Here is a 24,013-nt window from a genome sequence, read left to right on the forward strand (position 1 = left end):
TCAGCATGTCATTTGCACAAGTCATCACGATTCTTTGACAAGTTCACATGTTGTCTTTACAAGTCATCATGGTTATTTGACATGTTAACATGCTGTTTGCACAAGTCATCATGATACTTTGACAAGTTAACATGCTGTTTGCACATGTCATCACGATAATTCGACAAGTTAACATGTCGTTTTCACAAGTCATCATTACATTTTGACAAGTTAACATGGCATTTGCACAAGTCATCATGACACTTTGACAAGTTAACATGCTGTTTGCACATGTCATCACAATAATTCGACAAGTTAAAATGTCGTTTGCACAAGTCATCATGATACTTTGACAAGTTAACAGTACGGTTTGACATGTCAGTATGATACAAGATAACATGTCATTTGCACAAGTCATCACGATTCTTTGACAAGTTCACATGTTGTCTTCACAAGTCATCATGGTTATTTGACATGTTAACATGCTGTTTGCACAAGTCATCATGATACTTTGACAAGTTAACATGCTGTTTGCACATGTCATCACGATAATTCGACAAGTTAACATGTCGTTTTCACAAGTCATCATTAAACTTTGACAAGTTAACATGGCGTTTGCACAAGTCATCATGACACTTTGACAAGTTAACATGCTGTTTGCACATGTCATTACAATAATTCGACAAGTTAACATGTCGTTTGCACAAGTCATCATTACATTTTGACAAGTTACCATGTCATTTGCACAAGTCATCATTATACTTTGACAAGTTAACATGTTGTTTGCACAAGTCATCACGATATTTTGACAAGTTAGCATGTTGTCTGCACATGTCATCATAATAATTTGACAAGTTTACATGCTGTTTGTACAAGTCAGCATGTTCCTTGGACAAGACGTGATGTAATTTGCACATGTTAACATGCTCAAACGACAAAATAATATTATCGTTTCACAAGATAGCAAAAACATTAATAACATAAGAAAGTCACGGCGTTCCATAGTTATAACTGATTTAAGGTTGTAAATGTATGAAATTTATTCGAATTAACAATAGATTATGCAGAAACAACTGGAAAAAATGAATTAATTGCTTAAATAATACAAATGCTTAAATCTAGGACTAATCAGCCTGGATTCAATAAAGGTTTTGCTGCAAGAAAATTATTAGCTAAAAAGGAGGTAAAAAATTAAATGTAAAATTCAATAAAACAATTATTCATATTTTCGGATGTTACCCCCGAGTCAAAATCAAATTACATTACAATTAACAAACGGCAATGAATTAATTTATAAGGCAGCTGGAGTCGATGATGGAAGAGTTATAATAACAAAACTTATCTTATGGGTACCTCGTTTAATCTTCAACGCTGAAAGATTTAGTTTGATTTATGAAAATTATTTGTTAGCAAATCAGTGGAACTTTCTTCGAGAAATGGTCACAGAATCATCCACTCTATAAAATTTAGTGGTGGGGTTTTGTCCACTCTATAAAATTTTGAGTGGTGGGGTTTTAACTGGTGGGGTTTTGTCCGTCTTCCGATACACGACAAAGCAATACTACTTTTAGAATAAGAGCTGGTGTAATGAATCCTAAACATCTGCTTCTTTATTTACAAAGAGCTAATAAAAGCAATTTACAAGAGCAAAACCCTCATTTATTAGATACTTTTAAAGTAAATGCTAATTATAGCTAATTTAGTTAATAAGTTGAAAATGGTGTTTTTTTTATCCCGAAACAGAATATACTAGTATAACGAGAATATAGTGTCGCGCGCTAGGGGGAGGCTTGTCAGGGTAGTTTATTTAGTGCGCAAACTGAAGAAATCCCTAGGGGTTAGACAGGGCCTTTTGATTGCTTGAATTCTTTTAATTACCTTGATGGGACGGCTCGACATCAAGTAATACTCTTTTCCGGTTATTCAACACACAATAAACGCTTTATTAAACAGTTAATAAGTTTAATAAATAATAATTTCAGCACAGTTCATCATATAATTATCAGCAAATAATAATGTCACACATAGCTTTCAGAACTCTAGCAATTCACAAGTGTACTTAAATGTATCTCAAATTCAACTATTCATAAGACTTATTATTAACTCAGCTTGTTTAGCTTAGACTAATAATCAAAGTAGTCTCATTTATAAAAGTCCCAAAAATATGCACATCTCAGAGCAGTAAATATAAGGCTTGGAACAGTTCTGTTAATTCTTAAAACGAGCTTCCTCTAAATAAAAAGTACTTCTAAACTTTTAAAATGTAGATCTTTATATAAAATTCCTCTAAAAATAGTTAATGTTGCAAACTTGTCACACCTATGACAAGGGATTAATCACCCCCTATATAATCTATATTGTCTGCAAAATGTAAATCCCTTCTTTGTTTAACTTGTTTGCAAAATCCCTTTTTGTTTAACTTGTCTGCAAAGTATACCGACCCCCGGCATTTACTTATTATCGGAATGCAAGAAAGATCTGGATAACATGTACACTAAACATGTTATGTTTCAATCATAAATCATAAGAGTTTTACGCGCCATACGTTGCACCTAATTTCATATTACAAATAATCGTAAATTGTGCAATATTCAGATGGATTAAAGTGCTGACAATTATTTAATTCATTCAATGAAAGTGTTTGGAGTAATTACATACAATAAATAACAGTTCACAAACACTCAGGACATCTGTGTAAGGAACAGTAACCGGATATGCCGGATGAAAACAGAACACGTTTGAATTAAAGTTAAACGAACATGAAGCTGTATAAAACGTGTAAAACTGGTCTCAATTAGTTTTATCTGCTAAATTAAGTGTAATATGACACGAGTAGATTGGAAAATGTCTGTCTGAATATAAAAAAAAACATTAAGTAAAATAATATGTACGTTATTGTATTTAAAGATATCAATTAAACTAAAAATCGCTAGCGATACGCTAGTCAGGTCGTCATTTTCACGAATGATCTTGAAAAATAAACATTATTATGGAAATATCCTTGATGAAGTTTAAAGTATAATGTCTCAGCAACCGTATGTGCTAACTCATTTCTTGCAATTTGGTGTACAATAGAAAATATTAGACCATTTACTTATCGCTGTGCTCGTTTTAGCCACTAAATTGCACAATTCTGCGTTACTTTTGCACAATTCCTGCTTTATTTGCACAGTCCTGCGTTACTGGATATACACGGTGTAGATGCTATCTGGAACACAACAAATATGGGATTTTCTTGTGCAAACACACCTCAACCGTTTTAAAGTAGCTTCACGGTGTATAAGCCTGGCGTACAGAAAAAAAAGTAGTCATCGCACGAAAAAGATTAAATTTGTATGAAAACATCCGTTACAATGCGGAATATTCCGTCAAAAAATTAGGATTACTACTTATAGCCATGTTTGCAGATTTGTTTGGCTAATAAAACTCATTTTAGTTGCCTGGACATCAAAATAAGATCTGGAGTCGACATGAAACCCAATTTATTGATTAAATGTCGCTTTTTCTTTTTTTATGAAATTTATTTAATGCAGCTTTAAGTATTATTTTTAGATGAGAAATTTAGAAACATTATCAACAAATAAACGACGAAAGGAAATCAAGAATAGTTATTTGAGTATTTTATGATATGTGGGATTAACGAAGTAGATTAGGTGCCATTTTGTTCATTGTTCCTACCTATATGGCACATTATAATGTTTCACAGTCAGGGTTTCTTTTGGGTGATAGGCAATTTTTGCACTTTAAATCGTTATGATTGACAATATTACATGATACATGTATATGTTTTCTAAAAAAGAAAAATGTATTCATTGCTGAGGCTAAAAGTGCCTAATTAATGTATGAATTATTTGTAGACAATTCAATATAGAAGAATAAATAAAGTACTAAAACACAATCCTAGCTTGCTTCACACAATAGTACCTACATTTTCAATTTGACATCAAATTGTTTCATTTTAAAAGCAGAATGCAAAGTTTGCTTTTTAATTATCATATTATGTTGTAACAATTTATGCAGATGCGAAACAATGTGTCTCTGTGAGAAGGGATGGCAAAGGTTTCAACAGCACTGGCCGCAAAAGTGGAGATATAATTTCAGCATTGTACATGGGCTTGGCAATATTGTTACGCTACGGTCCAGCTATATGGTACCAGGCCCCTATAATCCTCTTAAAAATGTGGTAACGTGCTCAAGACTTGGTGACCAATAATCGTACTGGACTGTAGAGAACGATGTTGTATTTACGAACAATGAAACGATCACAAATATAACAATGTTCTATATAAAATAGAAATTGTTAGGGTTAGGGGGACTGTTGATACTTGATTCGGATGACTGTCAATCTATATAGATCTATTTGGCTGAAATATGCTATTACGACATCTGTCAGTAGTGGGCTATTCTGTATGACTCTGTATGGCTAGGTCACTGTACTCCACAGTACTTGATAACACTTCCTTACTTCTGGAGGTACGCCAGTTTAAGACTAAAATTGAGTCACAAAGAAGAAAGACTGTTCACAGTTTACTAATTTTGATAAGTGTTAAACTGTTAATAAATTCAATTGTCAAATATTCAAATAACAGTATTGTAGATAACATCAACACATATATATAATTCAGTCCTAAATATCCGATAGCTATGTCTTACATAGACTTCACATAAAATTATTACCGCGACTGCCGTTTAATTTCTGTTCAAAAATATGACAACGTAAATATAAAGTTTGGTCGAGCAAGTGACCGTAATAATGTGAAACAAAAATTATAAAGTTCTTATCAATTATTCTTAGACAATAATTGATTAAATGTAAAATAATAATCTAAAGACTACGTTTTATTTTGCCTTAAAAATAAGTAAAATTTGCCGTTCAGAAGAACACGACAATAATGATGACTAACCGAAAGTTAAATGAAAACTACCTGAAGTTGATCGTTTTCTGGCCTATTTATACCAAATCTAAAAAACGAACATAAGAAGGTTCGAAAAATGTTCAACTGTACGTTTTGGTCGGTTGACAATGTTCGACGTTCGAAAACTGAACATTTGACGTTCGGAAACGATCAATTCCATACACAAAGAACGCTGTCAACCAACCGAACGTCCGAACATCAACAATTCTTAGCTAAAGTTCTATGAAACTTTACATAAAAATACGATAAATTGATACATATAATACTTATAAAAATGACTAGTACCATGGATTGACTATAAGTTTGTTGCTTTTGATGAAAAATAACTTTGAAACAGTTTGTTTACTGAGTTTAGGCAGCAATTGCTATTGACAACGGAAGTCACACAACCCATAATGCATCAGCGAACAACAACAACACCTGTCAAGGTTTACCGAGTAAAATTACAATAAATGCAACTTTCTAGCTAAATGTACGCTGGTTATAAGAAAATATGTAAACAATTAATGAAATAAATCATTTCTCTTTATAATTCTGACATTATTTATAGTTGTCAATCTCTCAAATTAACAAATGAAGCGTTTATCGGTATATGCTAAATGTAAACAATGCCGATAAGGACATACGACCTTAGTAAACAAGTGAGATTATATCAATATGTACATGTGTAGTGTTGTCGACAATATGGATAGTCGGGCCTCGGTGACAAAATGATGAAATAACATTGTGTTTTTTCAGTGTCTCAATGTTCATTATGCCCCCACAAAGTGGGAGCATATAGCGTTGCAATTGTCCGTCCGTCCGTCAGTCCGTCCGTCCGTACGTCCCGAAATATTGTGAACGCAACTCCTCTTAAACCGGATGGCAGATTTTGCTTAAACTTTCAGGGATGAACAACCTTAATGTGTAGATGGTAGTAAAGGAAGGAATTTTTGCTGCGACCAAATTTTACAGAATTATGGCCCTTTGTTGATTTTTTGACTATATACTATGTAGAAATTTTGTGAACGCAACTCCTCTTAAACCGGATGGCAGATTTTGCTTAAACTTCCAGGGATGAACAACCTTTATGTGTAGATGGTAGTAAAAGAAGGAATTTTTGAGGCGACCAAATTTAACAGAATTATGGCCCTTTGTTGATTTTTTGTTTTCAACTTGTGGCACATGTAGTCCAAAAAATATTTGACCTAGAGTCATAAGATTGACAGAACAGTTGCGTGTGGGGGCATCCGTGTCCTATGGACACATTTCTAGTTTTATTTTTAAAATGCCTTTCTTTAATAAATTTTATTCAAAAATTCGCTGGTAAAGTAAGTGCAGTTAACATTGGTAAAATATTTACCCTTTGTTTCAGAACCGAAATGCAAATACAATATAGATCGATATAAATCATAATTATTTATGTAAAATGCATTGAAATTCTGAATTTTAATATTAATTTAGAAATATTTATACAATTACGTATCTTTGTAGAGCTAAATGACAATAATCTTTAATGGAATCTGACTTAAAGTAAAAAAACAACAACAGATTTTATCATTAGTGGGTGGGGTAATGTTTTATACCAGTCTGAATGATAATGTATAGATAATGCAGTGTTGCGGCTATTTGAATGTAATGAACTTTTGTTTAAATGTTTAAAAGCTCACATGATTTCATTACATAACATTTTTAGCATTTTATACTTCGATTTTTTAGGACTTTTTTCCTGTAGCAACACATATATAGTAGATTACAAATATTCAAATATCTTTTCTGAAGGAATTTGTTTGAGGTTGGATCTTATTTTGGCTAAAAGGCCTAGCCTAGTGATAGGTTGTTTAAACTATGTTGATCTACACGTATGTGTACAATTTTATGTTTCGTTACTATCAACAATAAAAGAAAATGGGAAAGATTGGTTCCAATGCAGCTCACATCATTATCATTGAACAAGTCAAGTTTACTGCTTATACAAGTAAATAAGGTAAGATTCTGTTACCCTGACCCTAAGGCATTACAATATGACGATGTAATAAATTATTTTCACAAACAAAATGAGAAAAAATAATGGGTCACTTTTAAATTTATTAAATTTTGAGGGTTTGTTTGGATTCGTTCATTTAAACTTGGAATTTAAGAAAAAAAATGCATCTGATCCTAAGCATCCCACATTAATTGCAAAATTAAATGTACCGCCAGCTGTACCTATTTGTGCAAAATATGCTATTGTAATGTATGAAGAAACAGTTCAATTAAATACTATTGAAAATGAAATTGTTATTGTTTAAAAAATAATTGTATGATTTATATATGACTTACTTTGAATATAAACAAAATTATCAGAAGGACAAAAACACAGACTTGCGAAAGCATATAGAGATAAATGCCCTTATATTTTTAGATAATGCCCATATACTTTTAGATTTTAAATAATACTTTCCCAATACTTTTAGCACAAACACACACAAAAAATGAAAGGGCAAAACAGAAAAAATATATGTCTAGAAAAGCAAATTAAGATATCACAGAACAAATGTGAAGCCAAGGCGATTTACTCAACACTCTACTTCCAATTGTGACAAGATTCGCTCCAAAAATACCAGGTCCATTATGAGTTGGAGCATCAAGTGGTTTGGCTAGTACTTGTGTAAGTAAAATACTGGGAAACGGTATGATTCCTGTTGCTTAAAATAAGAGAAATGAAATAGCAGCATTTCTTTCACCTCAGCAAAGAAATCAATTTATGAATGATGGGGTAATTAAGTTAAATAATAAGCAAAGACAAGATGGGGGCTTTTTTAGGAATGCTCGCAGGGACTCTCGGAATATTCTTGATAACTTCAATATTATCTGGTAAAGGATTGCAAATTGATTCTCAAAGGCGTCCATACAGACGGATTCCTACGACTGTTAAAAAGTAAAATTTCTGAATAAGCCTTAAAGTAAACAAATCAATTAAATATTAAACATTTCAGAGGAATTTTCAGCCGAACTAATTTACCTATCAATCATATGAAAAACGATTGTAGGATAATAAACTTAGACTCATTCATAGGTCGGGGAACGCATTGGTCTGTTATACAAAAAACTATTACTTTGATTCATATGGTTTTGTACCACCTCTTGGAGTAATCATTTATATACCAGATGTAAAGTATATTAATCTAAAATATCAAAGCAAAAAAAGTGTTTATGTGATTATTATTGTTTATTTTTCATTAAAATGATACAAAACAACATATGATTTATTATATCAAGTATACCACCGAACAAAATGAACAAAAAATAATAAACTATTTCAGACTGTCCATTATTGGCGTCCGCGCCGAAGCGCGACGCCCCTTTTGGAATGAAATCAGATTTTGTGAAAGGGCAATTGCAACTTCTCGGGCTTTTACGTCGGGCATAATAGCTGAACATTCCGATTGGTATGAGGATGTTTGCTTATCAAAAATGAAATGTTGGGGTACGTACAATGAATAGCGAACTGGATAATTTCGCAATGTAAACATATTCAAATGATATCATCTTATCCGTCAATTAATCGCGCTCTTCGGTTTTTTTATTAATCATTTTGTAGTACACAGTGGGTTATTATGTGTGTTATTGCTTTACCTATAAATAGAATGATGACCTTAACATTGTGAAAGTCCGAAAATCTATTTATAGAAGTAGTTTTAGTTTACCGAAACGGTCATTCGTGTCGCGCTATGGTATTAAATAACGAACTGGAGAATTTTGCAGGAAATGTTAAAACAATTAATTGCACTCTTTAAGTAGGCAATTTTTATGAATTGTTATATCATAGGATTATCATTTTTCGTCTGCAATTTTAACATGATTTGTTATGGGTTTATTGATAGGAATGTAAACACACTGATGGGTCAGACGAGGTTTTTGAAGTAATTCATTAAAACCGTAGATTGACCTCCCAAATAAATCAATTAACAGACTTTGTTCATTTCGACTATTATTTTGTATGTTCCAAAGAAAATACCACATGAACTTAAAATTCGATCAAATTATCAATATTAATGATAATATCCAAAATACCCCCTATATAGTATAAATAAACTTATACCATATACAGTCGTTTAGGGTGTTCCGGATCTTAGTTAGTTCCGGACCACTGTCAGTAAACTAATAAAATTGTGAAACATGTGGTAAATATTTCTTGAAATGGTTGTTTGATTTTGAAAGAATGGTCTTTTCTGGAGAAATTGTCGGTTATTTATTTACCAAAAGCGATTTTCATGACATGAATTTTTTACTGATGACAAGTGACCTTCACATTTACTCCAGAAAAAGTACGGGAAAAAATGGCGATTCTGTGAACAGGGTCTCGTGAATCGGTAAATATTGAACCAATACATCATGTTTATATACCAAAATGTTCACAAACATGTCCTCTGTCAATCAAAATAAGCGAAAATACCATCACCTGTTCTTGACAATAGTCACATGCCATGAAATGAAAGCAGTCGTTCGGCTAGTTTCGGATCACGTGACCTTCCATACTGGGGGTGATCTCAAAAGCACTTTGGACTGTCAAAACAGCTGATTTCAAGTCACAATTGATGTTTAATAATGTTGTAAATTAAAATGTGTTACTGTTTTGATAATTGGGATATTTTTCCTGAATTATAGCTGATTTATTGAGGATTTATTTGTTTGAAATGTGATTTTTTGTTAGAATGTTATCTGAATGTATTTAAATTACAACTTTATTTAACAGACTGACAGAGTTATTCATGCAAAATATATTTATGTGTTTCATTTTTTATTTCCTGTTGTATGGTGAAATTAAAAACAATTTCAAATAACATCAGTTGCACTTAAATATGTAATTTATTTTCAGAAATGGGGAAACCAAAAAGGAGTCCAGCTGTCAAAAAAGCAAACGCAGTTAAAAAGAAGTACAACAGGGGCTCACCTGGGAAATCACTCCGGTGCAAGAGAGCAATTCTGGCCATAGAAAAAAAAGAGGTAACTGTCAGGAAAGCATCAGAACTGTATGGCTTATCTTATGGTTATTTACATAGGCGTCTTTCTGGAGAGGTTGAATTAGATAGTCGAAATGGTCCACAGCCGATTTTCACTAAAACTGAAGAAGAGGCGATGGCACATTGGCTGAAAGAAATGGCCAGTTGAGGCAAGGGGTTAAAGCCGGGAGATTTTTTGGACTTTGTTCAGAAATTAGTCACCAATGAAAAGAAACAAACACCATTTGCAAATAATAGGCCTGGATATGACTGGTACTATGCATTCATGAGGCGAAATAGTCACATCGTTGAAATGAGAACTGAAACCCCACTGGAAACTTGTAGAGCTAAACTTACAAAAGAGAAGACAGACAAATGGTACAGTTCATTTAGAGAGTTTTTGTCATTGAAAGGATTGATTGATAAGCCAACCCGAATATGGAATGCTGATGAAACAGGGTTCAGTATGGGAAGTACATCCGGCAAAGTCATTGGCCCAACAAGAGCAGAACACCTAACTCAAGTGCCTCATTTGTCTGGTGGTCACAGTAAACAGCGTCTTACTGTAATGTTCTGTGGGTCAGCAGATGGAACAATGATGCCCCCCTTCTTTGTTTATCCTGAACCTAAACCCAGAGGATACAATCCGATGACTGGTGCCCTTTATGGATCTGACATAGCGTACACAAAGAAAGGCTGGATGGATGCTCCTACATTTGAGAAATTCCTAGACCACTTCCATAAATATGCTGGTGAGGAACGCCCAGTGCTTTTGTTAATCGACTGTGTCAGCAGTCATATTTCTAGTGCAGCATTTGAGTTAGCTAGTAAAAGGGGTATTGATCTTTACCGAATAGTGGTGAATGCTACCCATCTAATGCAGCCACTGGATGTTGGGGTGTTTGGACCCCTGAAACAGCGTTGGCACCAGGTTGTCAGAACCCACACACGAAATAGCCCCGGAACACCGATCAACAAAGAGGACTTTGCAGAAAAACTGAAAGAGGCATTTCTGTTGTTTTACAAGCCATTGACAATTATCAATGCATTTCGGTCCTCTGGAATTTACCCTGTTGACAGCACTGTGATCACTAAGGAGCACGTGAAACCAGGTATAACATTCAGTAGCACAGAGTCAGCATCTCTGGAGATAGAGTCCAATACCGAGTGTTCCTCCAGTAAATCAACAACAGTCGCAAATGTGGAACCACTGCATGGACCATCACTGGCTTTTCAAGCATTAGAAAGTGCACTAACAACACCTACAAAGGCAAAATACGCTAAACGTCTGGAAGAGGGATATGATATTCAAGGTCAATCTCCATGCTTCGATGTATACAAGAAGCTGTTGTCTGAATCGAGATGTGAAACTGTAACCAAAGAGCCTGAAACTTCAGAAAATGCTACAGACTCTCTGACAGAAGAAACTTCTAAGGACACAGCTGTGGTAACAAAGTCTCAGCCTGCTGAGGTCATATTGGAAAGTGATCATGACAATATATTTGTACAGAATGAACAAAATGTTGAAAAAGAGCCTGTCTCTGGACTTGATTTGCTTGCATCAGCTGCATCTTTACAAAGCCAAGACTCAGTTCAGACAGAAATCAGATCACCAGTGTAATCACCAATACTGAAAGAGTCGCTTACATTCCCATCAGCAGAGCAGAAAACAAAATCAAAACGAAAGTCACAACTTGAAAACTTACCGGACAACCTCACATCATCAGAATCTCTACGTAGCATGTCTCTGAAAAGCTTAAGTAAAATTAGAGCATTTAAGGAAAGAGAGCTGAAGGCAAAAAGAAAGTATATGTCTCAGAAGCAGAACAGTAAAACAAAAGCAAAAAGTAAGAGAAATACTAGCACATCTGAAGGCAGCAGTTCTAGTAATTTGAGGTCAGCTGGGAAAAGAACAACTAGAAAGAATGTTAAACAATCAAAAGCAAAAGAGTCTTCAAGTCAAGAAGAGGATAATGTGACATGTATGCGTTGTCATATACGTTTTCTTGAGGAGCGCGAACTGGGGGTGGAACATCTATGGGTACAATGTGACCTCTGTGATCAGGGGTTGCACACAGAATGTAGTGAAGACCCTGTAGTTAGGGACGATGACTTCTACTGCTATAAATGTGAGTTCTAATCACATATTTAGCATTGCACAAAACTACACCTTACTGTTATATAAACGTTCATGTATTATGTTAACCCATCCCCATATAATATGTTTTAATAACCAACATCAAAGGCCACACTGCACTGTTTGCACTGTTTTATTGAGCCATGGTTATATTATTATGTATGACTGCTGAAACACTGTTGAAAACGGCATACAAATGAAACCAACCTTATTATTTTAGGTAGAAAAACAGCTTTCCTAGCAATTCCATTATTCTGTATACTGTATTGTCTATTTTCAGGCAAAAACCAATGAACCAGTTCAAGGCCCTTCAGAAGCAAGTGATCCTGCTTTGTAAACTAGAACTCCGCGAGTCGGATGTGTCGCCTTGTGAACAATGTAGTTTAGGGGAAATGGCCAGGACAAAAATGAAATATGAAAAATAACAAAGGGCAATAACTCAAAAAATAATACGTGCAGAGCAGCATTTCTGTACACTGCACTTCTTATCAATAAGATCTATCATTCTATGATGTTTCAAGTCCATAGCTTTCATACTTGAGGAGAAATGACCAGGACAAAAATAAAGTAAGAAAATCAACAAAGGGCAATTACTCAAAAATAAGAAATGCAGAGTATCAGTTCTTATGCACTGCACTTCTTTTTAATGAGATCTATCATCCTATGAAGTTTCAAGTCCATAGCTTTTATACTTAAGGAGAAATGGCCCGTACAAAATTAAAAAATGAAAATAAACAAAGGGCAATAACTCAAAAAATAAGAAATGCAGAGTACCAGTTCTTGTGCACTGCACTTCTTCTTAATGAGACCTATCATCCTATGAAGTTTCAAGTCCATAACTTTTATACTTTCGGAGAAATGGCCAGGACAAAAATTAAGTATGAAAATTAACAAAGGGCCATAACTCAAAAATTAAAAAATGCAAAGTACCGATTCTTGTGCACTGCACTTCTTAATAATAATATCTATCATCCTATGAAGTTTCAAGTCCAAAGCTTTTATACTTAAGGAGAAATGGCCCGGACAAAATTAAAAATGAAAATAAACAAAGGGCAATAACTCAAAAAATAAGAAATGCAGAGTACCAGTTCTTGTGCACTGCACTTCTTTCTTAATGAGACCTATCATCCTATGAAGTTTCAAGTCCATGGCTTTTATACATTAGGAGAAAATGGCCCGGACAAAAATAAAGTATGAAAATTAACAAAGGCAATAACTCAAAAAATTAGGAAGTGCAGAGTACCGGTTCTTGTGCACTGCATTTCTTCTTAATGAGATCTATCATCCTATGAAGTTTCAAGTCTATAGCTTTTTTAGTTGAAGAGAAATGGCCCGGACAAAATTAAAGTATGAAAATTAACAAAGGGCAATAACTCAAAAAATAAAAACTGCAGAGTACCGGTCCTTGTGCACTGCACTTCGGGTTATTGAAAGAAGCATGCATACCAAGTTTGAAGTCAATCAGACTTATAGTGACTGAGTTATGCTCCGGACAAGCTTTAGCGGACGCCGACGCCGACAACGACAACGACGCCGACACAGACGCCGCCGCCGCCGACACCGCCGACAAAAGTAACCCCTATATGTCACCTTTTCAAGGCGACACAAAAACTATTGTGCTGGAAAATAGTGTTGTTAAGGGATACCACGCATACCAAATCAAACCACCAATTACAGATCAACCAACTAAACTTAGGGTGGACAGAGAGTACACTAACATTGTTGATCGAGATGCCTGTCTAGTATGGTTGCCAGAAATTGAGGAGTCCGATGAAAAACTGCATGACGTGATTACAGACCATCAGAGGCACTTAAAATTATCAGATATTGCTGGTTTGCCTGTTGGACATGCACCCAGAGTGTTAGCAGGGTTTTTCAGGACTGTGCTAGACGAAGATGGCAGTGTGTATGCTGTTGCTACTGGTGAACCCTGTCAGAGCTTTCCTCCCTGGCCAGCACCTGGGGACAAAGGTGGTGGAGCAGTTATCCCTTGCTCCTATTATATTACAAGTACACCAAGCAAATTCGAATATAACCTTTCCTTGTTGAGCTCTACTTTGGAAAAAATGGCAGAAGGTTCAGTTATGAAAGTGTCATGTATGTAGTTATTTGTACATGTAGATATATCAGTTTTGAGCACACTCTGTGACATTGATCTGAACATTATAATTATATAATGTGTACTTTTCTAGTCCTTTTGTATGTTGTCTATTTGATTATTCTTTGATTAACTGTGATAACCCTGTTAAACCAATTATTTAAGATTATGATCTCAATCAGTGTTTACATGCTTTATAATCTTGTTAGCTACTGTGTCAATTGTTACCATCTTGTTTAATAAATAATTCTGAATAATAATAGTTTAATCATTATTCTCTTAAATTGACCCATGTGTAAAATGGCCTTTTTGTCTATTCTTCTGATAATTAATGCCAATGGCTCTTACAAACAAAGAATATTTCTGAAACACATCACAATTACTGATTAGTAACCCATTGGGAAGGTTTTTGAAAATGTTTTGAGAAGATCCCCAATATGGTCCGAAACTGCCTAAACTGAACCGGAAATAACCGAAAAGGTCATGCTGCTCGAAGGTTCAATCAAGAATGAAAGCTAACAGCTTTTTGCAAAAACTTATGTTGGTTAAAGAGAGGAAGAATTTATCTTTCTCTTGAAACAAATAAAATTCCAACAATGCTACTTTCAGATAAGTGACAAATATAATTGTTGTTAGCGATCCAGAACACCCTAAACGACTGTAGGGGTGTATATTTTGGATATTATAGACCTGTATATTTTGAATATTATTGTTGATATTGATAGAATTAAAGTTCCTGTGGAAAAAAAAAACATTTAATATTCAAATCTCTAGCGTGCCTACCAATGTCTGTCTTTCGTCCGCCCATTCATAAATGATATACAATATTGGAAACTTAAAACCAATTATCCATTGAAAAGTTTATAAGAATATCTGGTCATCAGATGTCTACTAGTTCATCTTCACTTGCTGCATTTCTTGCTTGGACGCCCTTTGATGCTTTGCATCAATGCTTTTCTCGTCATAGCTTAAACAAGTTTAATATTTTACATACATTTCTAACCAAGGTTTTGTTGAGAATTACAGCGTTATTCTAATGCACTGAATGACCCTCTGGTAAGTGTGAAATAAATGAAAGCATATCTATCACTGTCATCCTTGTAAATGTTTATCAATGTCTTCGTAAATGATTATATCAATAATGAATACCAGTTATTTTAAAACTAGTCAAACCGCTCTACTAGGTAAGCTATGTAAAAGTCACGCGGTGTTACTTGTGCAATAACCGAAACTAATGCTATTTTCAGAAAATACATTTTAAAATAGCAACAAGTGTAGCAGACGATCAAAGCGAGAATCATATCGAGTTTCTATATACATAACTTCATGTTTAAACCTCGTAAGGATTGTATATAAGAGTTATAGAAGAATTTTTAATATCTAACATACATTTCTATCGAATAATTTGTTGAGAATTACAGCGTAATTCAAATGCACTTAATGTCCCTTGATAAATGATCCAGTATAGTCATTATATACAAGAGTATTTCCCCAATTATGTTAGTATACATGGTATATGGGGGTTTGCGAATAAACACATTTTGGGCCCTAGTGTGTTATCTATCAATCCAAAAAGTGTTTATGTTGAGCTGTCTTACTTTTTGGCTTGATGGATAAGCTATGTCGAGCTGTCTTACTTTTTGGTTTGATGGATAAACACTTTTTGGGCCTTAAAGAGGCCAAGAACCCCCATTTACATAATTTACATAACTACTCCTTTATATTGACTTCAATACATGAATTTTGGTGGAAGAGTGGCGGCATGGCCGAGTGGTTAACGCTTCGGACTATTAATCTTATGATCTCTAGCCGCATGGGTTCAAACCCTGACAGGGGCAAGTCGTTGTTTCTTTGAGCAAGAAACTTTACACTCATTGCTCAGTACTGGTTGGTTCCAGGAACGGATTCGAAAGTGTGTTAATAAGCTAATAGCTTCCTACACAATCGAACTAAAATAAATTCTGTATAAACCAATACATGAATTTTCTGTAATAAATAAGTTTAACATTTGAAATTACATTGTACACAGTTTTACCCTTACAACATCACTACATGCGAAACACAGATATTTAGAACAAAAATTGGAAAAGTTCAACAGTTACTATGTTCATCTACAACGTTGCATATCCGTATCGGTACCCTCCTTGCGAAATCTACAAAAACGATGCCCTCTTCACGAACTCTTCTGAAGCGGTATACTCTTTACAAAATCTATGAAATCGGTACCCTCTTTGTGAAATCTACTAAAGCGGTACCCTCTTTGCGAAATCTACTTAAACGGTACCCTCTTTGCGAAATCTACTACAACGGTACCCTCTTTGCGAAATCTACTAAGACAGTGCCCACTTTGCGAACTCTTCTAAAACGGTACCCTCTTTGCGAAATCTACTAAAACAATACCCTATTTGCGAAATCTACTAAAACAGTGCATTCTTTGCAAAATCTACTAAAACGGTACCCTCTTTGCGAAATCTACTAAAACGGTACCCTCTGCGAAATTTACTTAAACGGTACCCTCTTTGCGAAATCTACTAAAACGGTACCCTCTTTGCAAAATCTACTAAAACGGTACCCTCTTTGCGAAATCTACTAAAACGGTACCCGCTTTGCGAAATCCACTAAAACAGTGCCCTCTGCGAAATCTACTAAAACGATACCCTATTTGCGAAATCTACTAAAACAGTGCCTTCTTTGCGAAATCTACTAAAACGGTACCCGATTTGCGAAATGTACTAAAACGGTACCCTCTGCGAAATTTACTTAAACGGTATCCTCTTTGCGAAATCTACTAAAACGGTACCTCTTTGCGAAATCTATTAAAACGGTACCCTCTTTGCGAAATCTACTAAAACGGTACCCGATTTGCGAAATCCACTAAAACAGTGCCCTCTGCGAAATCTACTAAAACGGTACACTCTCTTTGCGAAAAAAATCTACTAAAACGGTACCCTCTTTGCGAAATCTACTAAAACGGTACCCCTTTGCGAAATCTATTAAACGGTACCCTCTTTGCGAAAGTCTACTAAAACGGTACCCTCTTTGCGAAATCTTCTAAAACGTCATCCTTTTTGCGAAATCTTCTAAAACGGTATCCTCTTTGTGAAGTATACTAAAACGGTATCCTCTTTGCGAAATCTTCTAAAAGGGTACCCTCTTTGCGAAGTCTACTTAAACGGTACCCTCTTTGCGATATCTACTAAAACGGTGCCCTCTTTGCGAAATCTACTAAAACGGTATCCTCTTTGCGAAATCTACTAAAACGGTGAAAAGAATTAAACCACGGAACACTAGAATATTTCAACTGTGTCTTGCTTACGAATGTGTCTATAGTTAAGTTACTACACCTCCACAATAAGTTACACAATATCGCGATGTTTCGCCACGCCCACCGCCTAAGCATGCTATGTGGGCTGAAATGAACCATTGATTTAACTATGTACACACCATACATACAATGTGTTTCCATTTATGTATGTCTGTTATTTGTTTTCGGCAGAGAATGACCTGTGCATGAGGGTACCGTTTTAGTAGGTTTAGCAAAGAGGGTACCGATATAGTTATGCACCGTGTCTTTGAATACGCAGAAATATTTTTTTAAACCTATGGAAATCTTTTACTGAATATGTCTAATTTGAATAAAGAATGTACAAACTATGTATGGGAAGCTTCATTCCCTATTACATGTCAAGTAAAGTTGGCCCTTTCTTAAAAACACTGACAGTTTTTAATGACATAGTGTGGCCTCCTATAGTGTGTATGTTTAAAACATAACACATCTACTTTTTGTGAACTCAAAATATGTAGATTTTATATTACAAAGAGAAAACTTAGCAATTTTCATTATTCCCAAATACCAAGCATAATATATCTAACATCGGGCTCATGTAGCTCGAAACCAGTGTGCAGACTCCTGTGGGACAAACATCATTCAGAAGTAAAAACATAAGCTCTTTTGTCCAGGAAGCAGTCTTTTTCGCGAAAACAGAATAGAATTCACGGCTTAACGGCGATTCCTATCCTCTTTTTTTTTTGATAAGCGAATACTTGCTATTGTACACGAATCAAATTGATGGTGTCTTTGAATAGAAGCATTGCTGAAACAACGAATCGTCTACGGACAAGAGTAAATGTCAAATAATAATACGTTATTGAAGACACAATTTTTCAATGTAATGTTCTCTAATGTGTAGAAAATAAACCTTACCTTTCAAGGACACAGCTGATTCAAATCCGTACCATTGTTTTGCAGTCACCTTTGTCGGTTCCATTTCATATTCATGTTTAAACGAAAATGCCCAGCTGGAATAAGTTGTTCCGAAATCTAATGCTGCAACCACAAGCGAATTACCCTTAGACATTTTTTTATATTTTGATATAATGTTATTCAACTTCAGTACTCTCTAAATTCATTCTCATTTTAAGGAAAGAAAATTATAAAATCCTTTACTTATTTGCCATCTGAACTTTGTAAAACTGCCAGATCTTTACTTAAGATGAAACGCTAGCTGTATTGTCAAACAAAACAAACAGAAACTTTGGGACGGTATTTATCTTCATAGACGTGCTTTGTTTTCCTATTTCATAAAACAATAGATGATATCTAAATATAGACTACACGTTAACGGTTATGTTTTCGTAAAATTTATATAGACTGTACTTAGATTTAATCTGATTTTCTGAAAAAAAAAATTAAGTGTCCACGCACATACATTTTGTATTTTTATTTTATCATATTTATTTCCTTTAATAGAGTTAACTGCAGTAAATGTGTGTGTGTTTGTGTGCGCGCGTGCGTGCGTGTGTGTGTGTTTGTGCGTGTGTGTGCGCGCACGTGTGTGCCCGCAGGAACCTGCCTGACTGGGAAACTACCAAACAGGCCACACGTTTTGGTAATGGAGTTTGGGCTCGAGACACGCAAGCGGAATTAATGATTACCTTTTAAAATTCACATTTGAAACATTTTATATATAACCTATATCTTATTAGATGTGTGAAGTTGGCGGCCTAGCGGCCTGGCGGCCTAGCGGCTTGAAGTTGGCGGCCCGGCGGCCTAGCGGTCTGGCGGCGTGAAGTTGGCGGCCCAGCGGCCTAGTGGCCTGGCGGCGTGAAGTTGGCGGCCTAGCGACCTGGCGGCCTAGCGGCGTTAAGTTGGCGGCCCAGCGGCCTGGCGGCCTAGCGGCCAAAAATTTTAATGATGTAAAAATGTTGTTTTTTTTTAACAATAAAACGGCATTTAATGAAGTTTTAAAGATAATTATTGTTATTTAAACGATAACTCTAAAGAAAAAATCACGTTCAGAGATTTTTTTAATTTTGTCATTTTTTGTGAAGTTGGTGGCCCAGCGGCCTGGCGGCCTAGCGGCCAAAAATTTTAATGTTGTAAAAAATGTTTTTTTTTTTTAACAATAAGACGGCATTTAATGAAGTTTTAAAGATAATTATTGTTATTTAAACGATAACTCTAAAGAAAAAATCACGTTCAGAGAGATTTTTTTAATTTTGTCATTTTTTTGTGAAGTTGGCGGGCCGCGGCGGCCTAGCGGCCTAGCGCCAAAAATTTTAATGTTGTAATATTGTTTTTTTTAACAATAAAACGGCATTTATGAAGTTTTAAAGATAATTATTGTTATTTTAAACGATATATCTAAAGAAAAAAAATACTTTTCAGAGATTATTTTAATTTTGTCATTTTTGTGAAGTTGGCGGCCCAGCGGCCTGGCGGCCTAGCGGCCAAAAATTTAATGTTGTAAAAATGTTTTTTTTTTTAACAATAAGACGGCATTTAATGAAGTTTTAAAGATAATTATTGCTATTTAAACGATAACTCTAAAGAAAAAATCACGTTCAGAGATTTTTTTAATTTTGTCATTTTTGTGAAGTTGGCGGCGCGGCGGCCTAGCGGGCCTAGCGGCCAAAAAATTTTAATGTTGTAAAATTGTTTTTTTTTAAACAATAAACGGCATTTTTAATGAAGTTTTAAAGATAATTATTGTTATTTAAACGATATATCCTAAAGAAAAAATCACTTTCAGAAGAATTATTTTAATTTTGTCATTTTTGTGAAGTTGGCGGCCCAGCGGCCTGGCGGCCTAGCGCCAAAAATTTTAATGTTGTAAAAATGTTTTTTTAACAATAAAACGGCATTTAATGAAGTTTTAAAGATAATTATTGTTATTTAAACGATATATCTAAAGAAAAAAATCACTTTCAGAGATTTTTTTAATTTTGTCATTTTTGTGAAGTTGGCGGCCCAGCGGCCTGGCGGCCTAGCGGCCAAAAATTTTAATGTTGTAAAAATGCTTTTTTTAACAATAAAACGGCATTTAACCCATTACTTCATATACACGCCTTTTAACGCCTTTTTCACCCCCCCCCTTTTTGTTGTCTCAAATGATGAAAAAATGCCTTATTTAGGCCCCAAACACTTGTTTTGGTTTGAGAAATGTTGTTTAAAAAAGTGACCTCTTTTTCGGCGCGGCCCCCAACCAAAAGATACATCAGGGGGTTGCCAGAAGGGGGATGTGCCCCCTTCTGTTTGGGGGGTTTGAAGGGGGGCGGAGTCCCCCTCATCGCCAAGAAAATTTTGGACTTGTGAGAGGCTGTAAATGACCCCAGATTGATCATAAGGTAACGTGTAACCAACGCTGAAAAGCATTTGACTCTATCTCAATCCATTGAGAAAGTGCAGCACTTTGAAATCAATTTTGATGGAAAAAATCAACGCAAAATAGTGATTTTTGGCAATTTTGAGATGTCCCCTCGTTGCCATGGTAACAGAAAATTTAAGCCTGAGCATGTTGTTGCAAGTGCAATGGTCCAGTCAACATTTGTGCCAAGTTTGATTAGTGTTGAAGCAGTTTTTTATAGTATTATAGCATTTGAACTTGTAACGGGAGACTTTTCAATGAAAAAACAGCCATTTTTCACAAAATGCTCATGAAGTAATGGGTTAATGAAAAAAATCAAAAAAATCTACAAAACAACAATTTTTTCTTCGAATTTATATGACAGGCCATGTTTAAACATGAAAGAACGCGATTTAGGGTAATTTCAAGTATTTTCATCATTTTCAGTTAACCCATTACTTCATATACACGCCTTTTAACGCCTTTTTTCACCCCCCCCCTTTTTGTTGTCTCAAATGATGAAAAAATGCCTTATTTAGGCCCCAAACACTTGTTTTGGTTTGAGAAATGTTGTTTAAAAAAGTGACTCTTTTTCGGCGCGGCCCCCCAACCAAAAGATACATCAGGGGGTTGCCAGAAGGGGGATGTGCCCCCTTCTGTTTGGGGGGTTTGAAGGGGGGCGGAGTCCCCCTCATCGCCAAGAAAATTTTGGACTTGTGAGAGGCTGTAAATGACCCAGATTGATCATAAGGTAACGTGTAACCAACGCTGAAAAGCATTTGACTCTATCTCAATCCATTGAGAAAGTGCAGCACTTTGAAATCAATTTTGATGGAAAAAATCAACGCAAAATAGTGATTTTTGGCAATTTTGAGATGTCCCCTCGTTGCCATGGTAACAGAAAATTTAAGCCTGAGCATGTTGTTTGCAAGTGCAATGGTCCAGTCAACATTTGTGCCAAGTTTGATTAGTGTTGAAGCAGTTTTTATAGTATTATAGCAATTTGAACTTGTAACGGGAGACTTTTCAATGAAAACAGCCATTTTTCACAAAATGCTCATGAAGTAATGGGTTAATGAAAAAAATCAAAAAATCTACAAAACAACAATTTTTCTTCGAATTTATATGACAGGCCATGTTAAACATGAAAAAACGCGATTTAGGGTAATTTCAAGTATTTTCATCATTTTCAGTTAACCATTACTTCATATACACGCCTTTTAACGCGTTTTTCACCCCCCCCCCTTTTTGTTGTCTCAAATGATGAAAAAATGCCTTATTTAGGCCCCAAACACTTGTTTTGGTTTGAGAAATGTTGTTTAAAAAAGTGACCTTTTTCGGCGCGGCCCCCCCACCAAAAGATACATCAGGGGGTTGCCAGAAGGGGGATGTGCCCCCTTCTGTTTGGGGGGTTTGAAGGGGGCGGAGTCCCCCTCATCGCCAAGAAAATTTGGACTTGTGAGAGGCTGTAAATGACCCAGATGATCATAAGGTAACGTGTAACCAACGCTGAAAAGCATTTGACTCTATCTCAATCCATTGAGAAAGTGCAGCACTTTGAAATCAATTTTGATGGAAAAAATCAACGCAAAATAGTGATTTTGGCAATTTTGAGATGTCCCCTCGTTGCCATGGTAACAGAAAATTTAAGCCTGAGCATGTTGTTGCAAGTGCAATGGTCCAGTCAACATTTGTGCCAAGTTTGATTAGTGTTGAAGCAGTTTTTATAGTATTATAGCAATTTGAACTTGTAACGGGAGACTTTTTCAATGAAAACAGCCATTTTCACAAAATGCTCATGAAGTAATGGGTTAATGAAGTTTTAAAGATAATTATTGTTATTTAAACGATATATCTAAAGAAAAAATCACTTTCAGAGATTTTTTTAATTTTGTCATTTTTGTGAAGTTGGCGGCCCAGCGGCTGGCGGCCTAGCGGCCAAAAATTTTAATGAGTTGTAAAAAGTGTTTTTTTTATAACAATAAGACGGCATTTAATGAAGTTTTAAAGATAATTTTTGTTATTTAAAGATATATCTAAAGAAAAATCACTTTCAGAGATTTTTTTAATTTTGTCATTTTTGTGAGTTTGGCGGCCCAGCGGCCTGGCGGCCTAGCGGCAAAAAATTTTAATGTTGTGTAAAATGTTTTTTTTAACATAAAACGGCATTTAATGAAGTTTTTAAGATAATTAATTGTTATTTAAACGATATTATCTAAAGAAAAATGCAATTTCAGAGATTTTTTTTAATTTTGTCTTTTTGTGAAGTTGGAGGCCCAGGGCTGGCGCCTAGCGGCCTAGCGGCCAAAAATTTTAATGTTGTAAAAATGTTTTTTATATAACAAATAAGACGGCATTTTATGAAGTTTTAAAGATAATTTTTGTTATTTAAACGATATTCTAAAGAAAAAATCACTTTCAGAGATTTTTTTTAATTTTGTCATTTTTGTGAAGTTGGGGCCCAGCGGCCTGGCGGCTAGCGGCCAAAAATTTTAATGTTGTAAAAATGTTTTTTTTAACGATAAAACGGCATTTAATGAAGTTTTAAAGATAATTATTGTTATTTAAATGATATATCTAAAGAAACAATCACTTTCAGAGATTTTTTAATTTTGTCATTTTTGTGAAGTTGGCAGCCCACGGCCTGGCGGCCTAGCGGCCAAAATTTTAATGTTGTAAAAATGTTTTTTTAACAATAAAACGGCATTTAATGAGTTTTAAGATAATTATTGTTATTTAAACGATATATCTAAAGAAAAATCACTTTCAGAGATTTTTTTTTAATTTTGTCATTTTTGTGAAGTTGGCGGCCCAGCGGCCTGGCGGCCTAGCGGCCAAAAATTTTAATGTTGTAAAAATGTTTTTTTTAACAATAAAACGGCATTTAATGAAGTTTTAAAGATAATTTTTGTTATTTAAACGATATATCTAAAGAAAAATCACTTTCAGAGATTTTTTTTAATTTTGTCATTTTTTGTGAAGTTGGCGCCCCAGCGGCCTGGCGGCTTAGCGGCCAAAAATTTCAATGTTGTAAAATGTTTTTTTTAACAATAAAACGGCATTTATGAAGTTTTAACATAATTATTGTTATTTAAAGGATAATTTGAAAGCAAAAATCACTTTCAGAGAATTTTTTTATTTGTCATATTTGTGAAGTTGCGGCCAGGCCGACCAAAAATTTAGTTTTGTAGAAATGTTTTTTAACAATAAAACGGCATTTTTATGAAGTTTTAAAGATAATTATTGTTATTTAAAACGATATATTCTTAAGAAAATCATTTCAGAGAACTTTT

The 24,013-nt window shown here is 34.9% G+C and overlaps 1 protein-coding gene across 1 annotated transcript in view; it reads right to left on the reverse strand.

Moving 5' to 3' along the window:
• LOC132714103 (heat shock 70 kDa protein 12B-like) overlaps positions 1-18,572 on the reverse strand; it is a 33,709-nt gene extending 15,137 nt beyond the window's left edge. The window contains exon 1 of the mRNA XM_060696852.1: positions 18,299-18,572. Coding sequence (XP_060552835.1) covers positions 18,299-18,452 — 154 coding nt within the window. The 5' untranslated portion in view covers positions 18,453-18,572. The remainder of the gene's footprint in view (positions 1-18,298) is intronic.
• Positions 18,573-24,013: the final 5,441 nt, after the last annotated feature.

The sequence above is a fragment of the Ruditapes philippinarum genome, unplaced genomic scaffold (genome assembly GCF_026571515.1).
Source record: "Ruditapes philippinarum isolate M1 unplaced genomic scaffold, ASM2657151v2 ctg8235_1_1_1_1, whole genome shotgun sequence".
In the NCBI taxonomy this organism is placed as follows: Eukaryota; Metazoa; Mollusca; class Bivalvia; order Venerida; family Veneridae; genus Ruditapes; species Ruditapes philippinarum.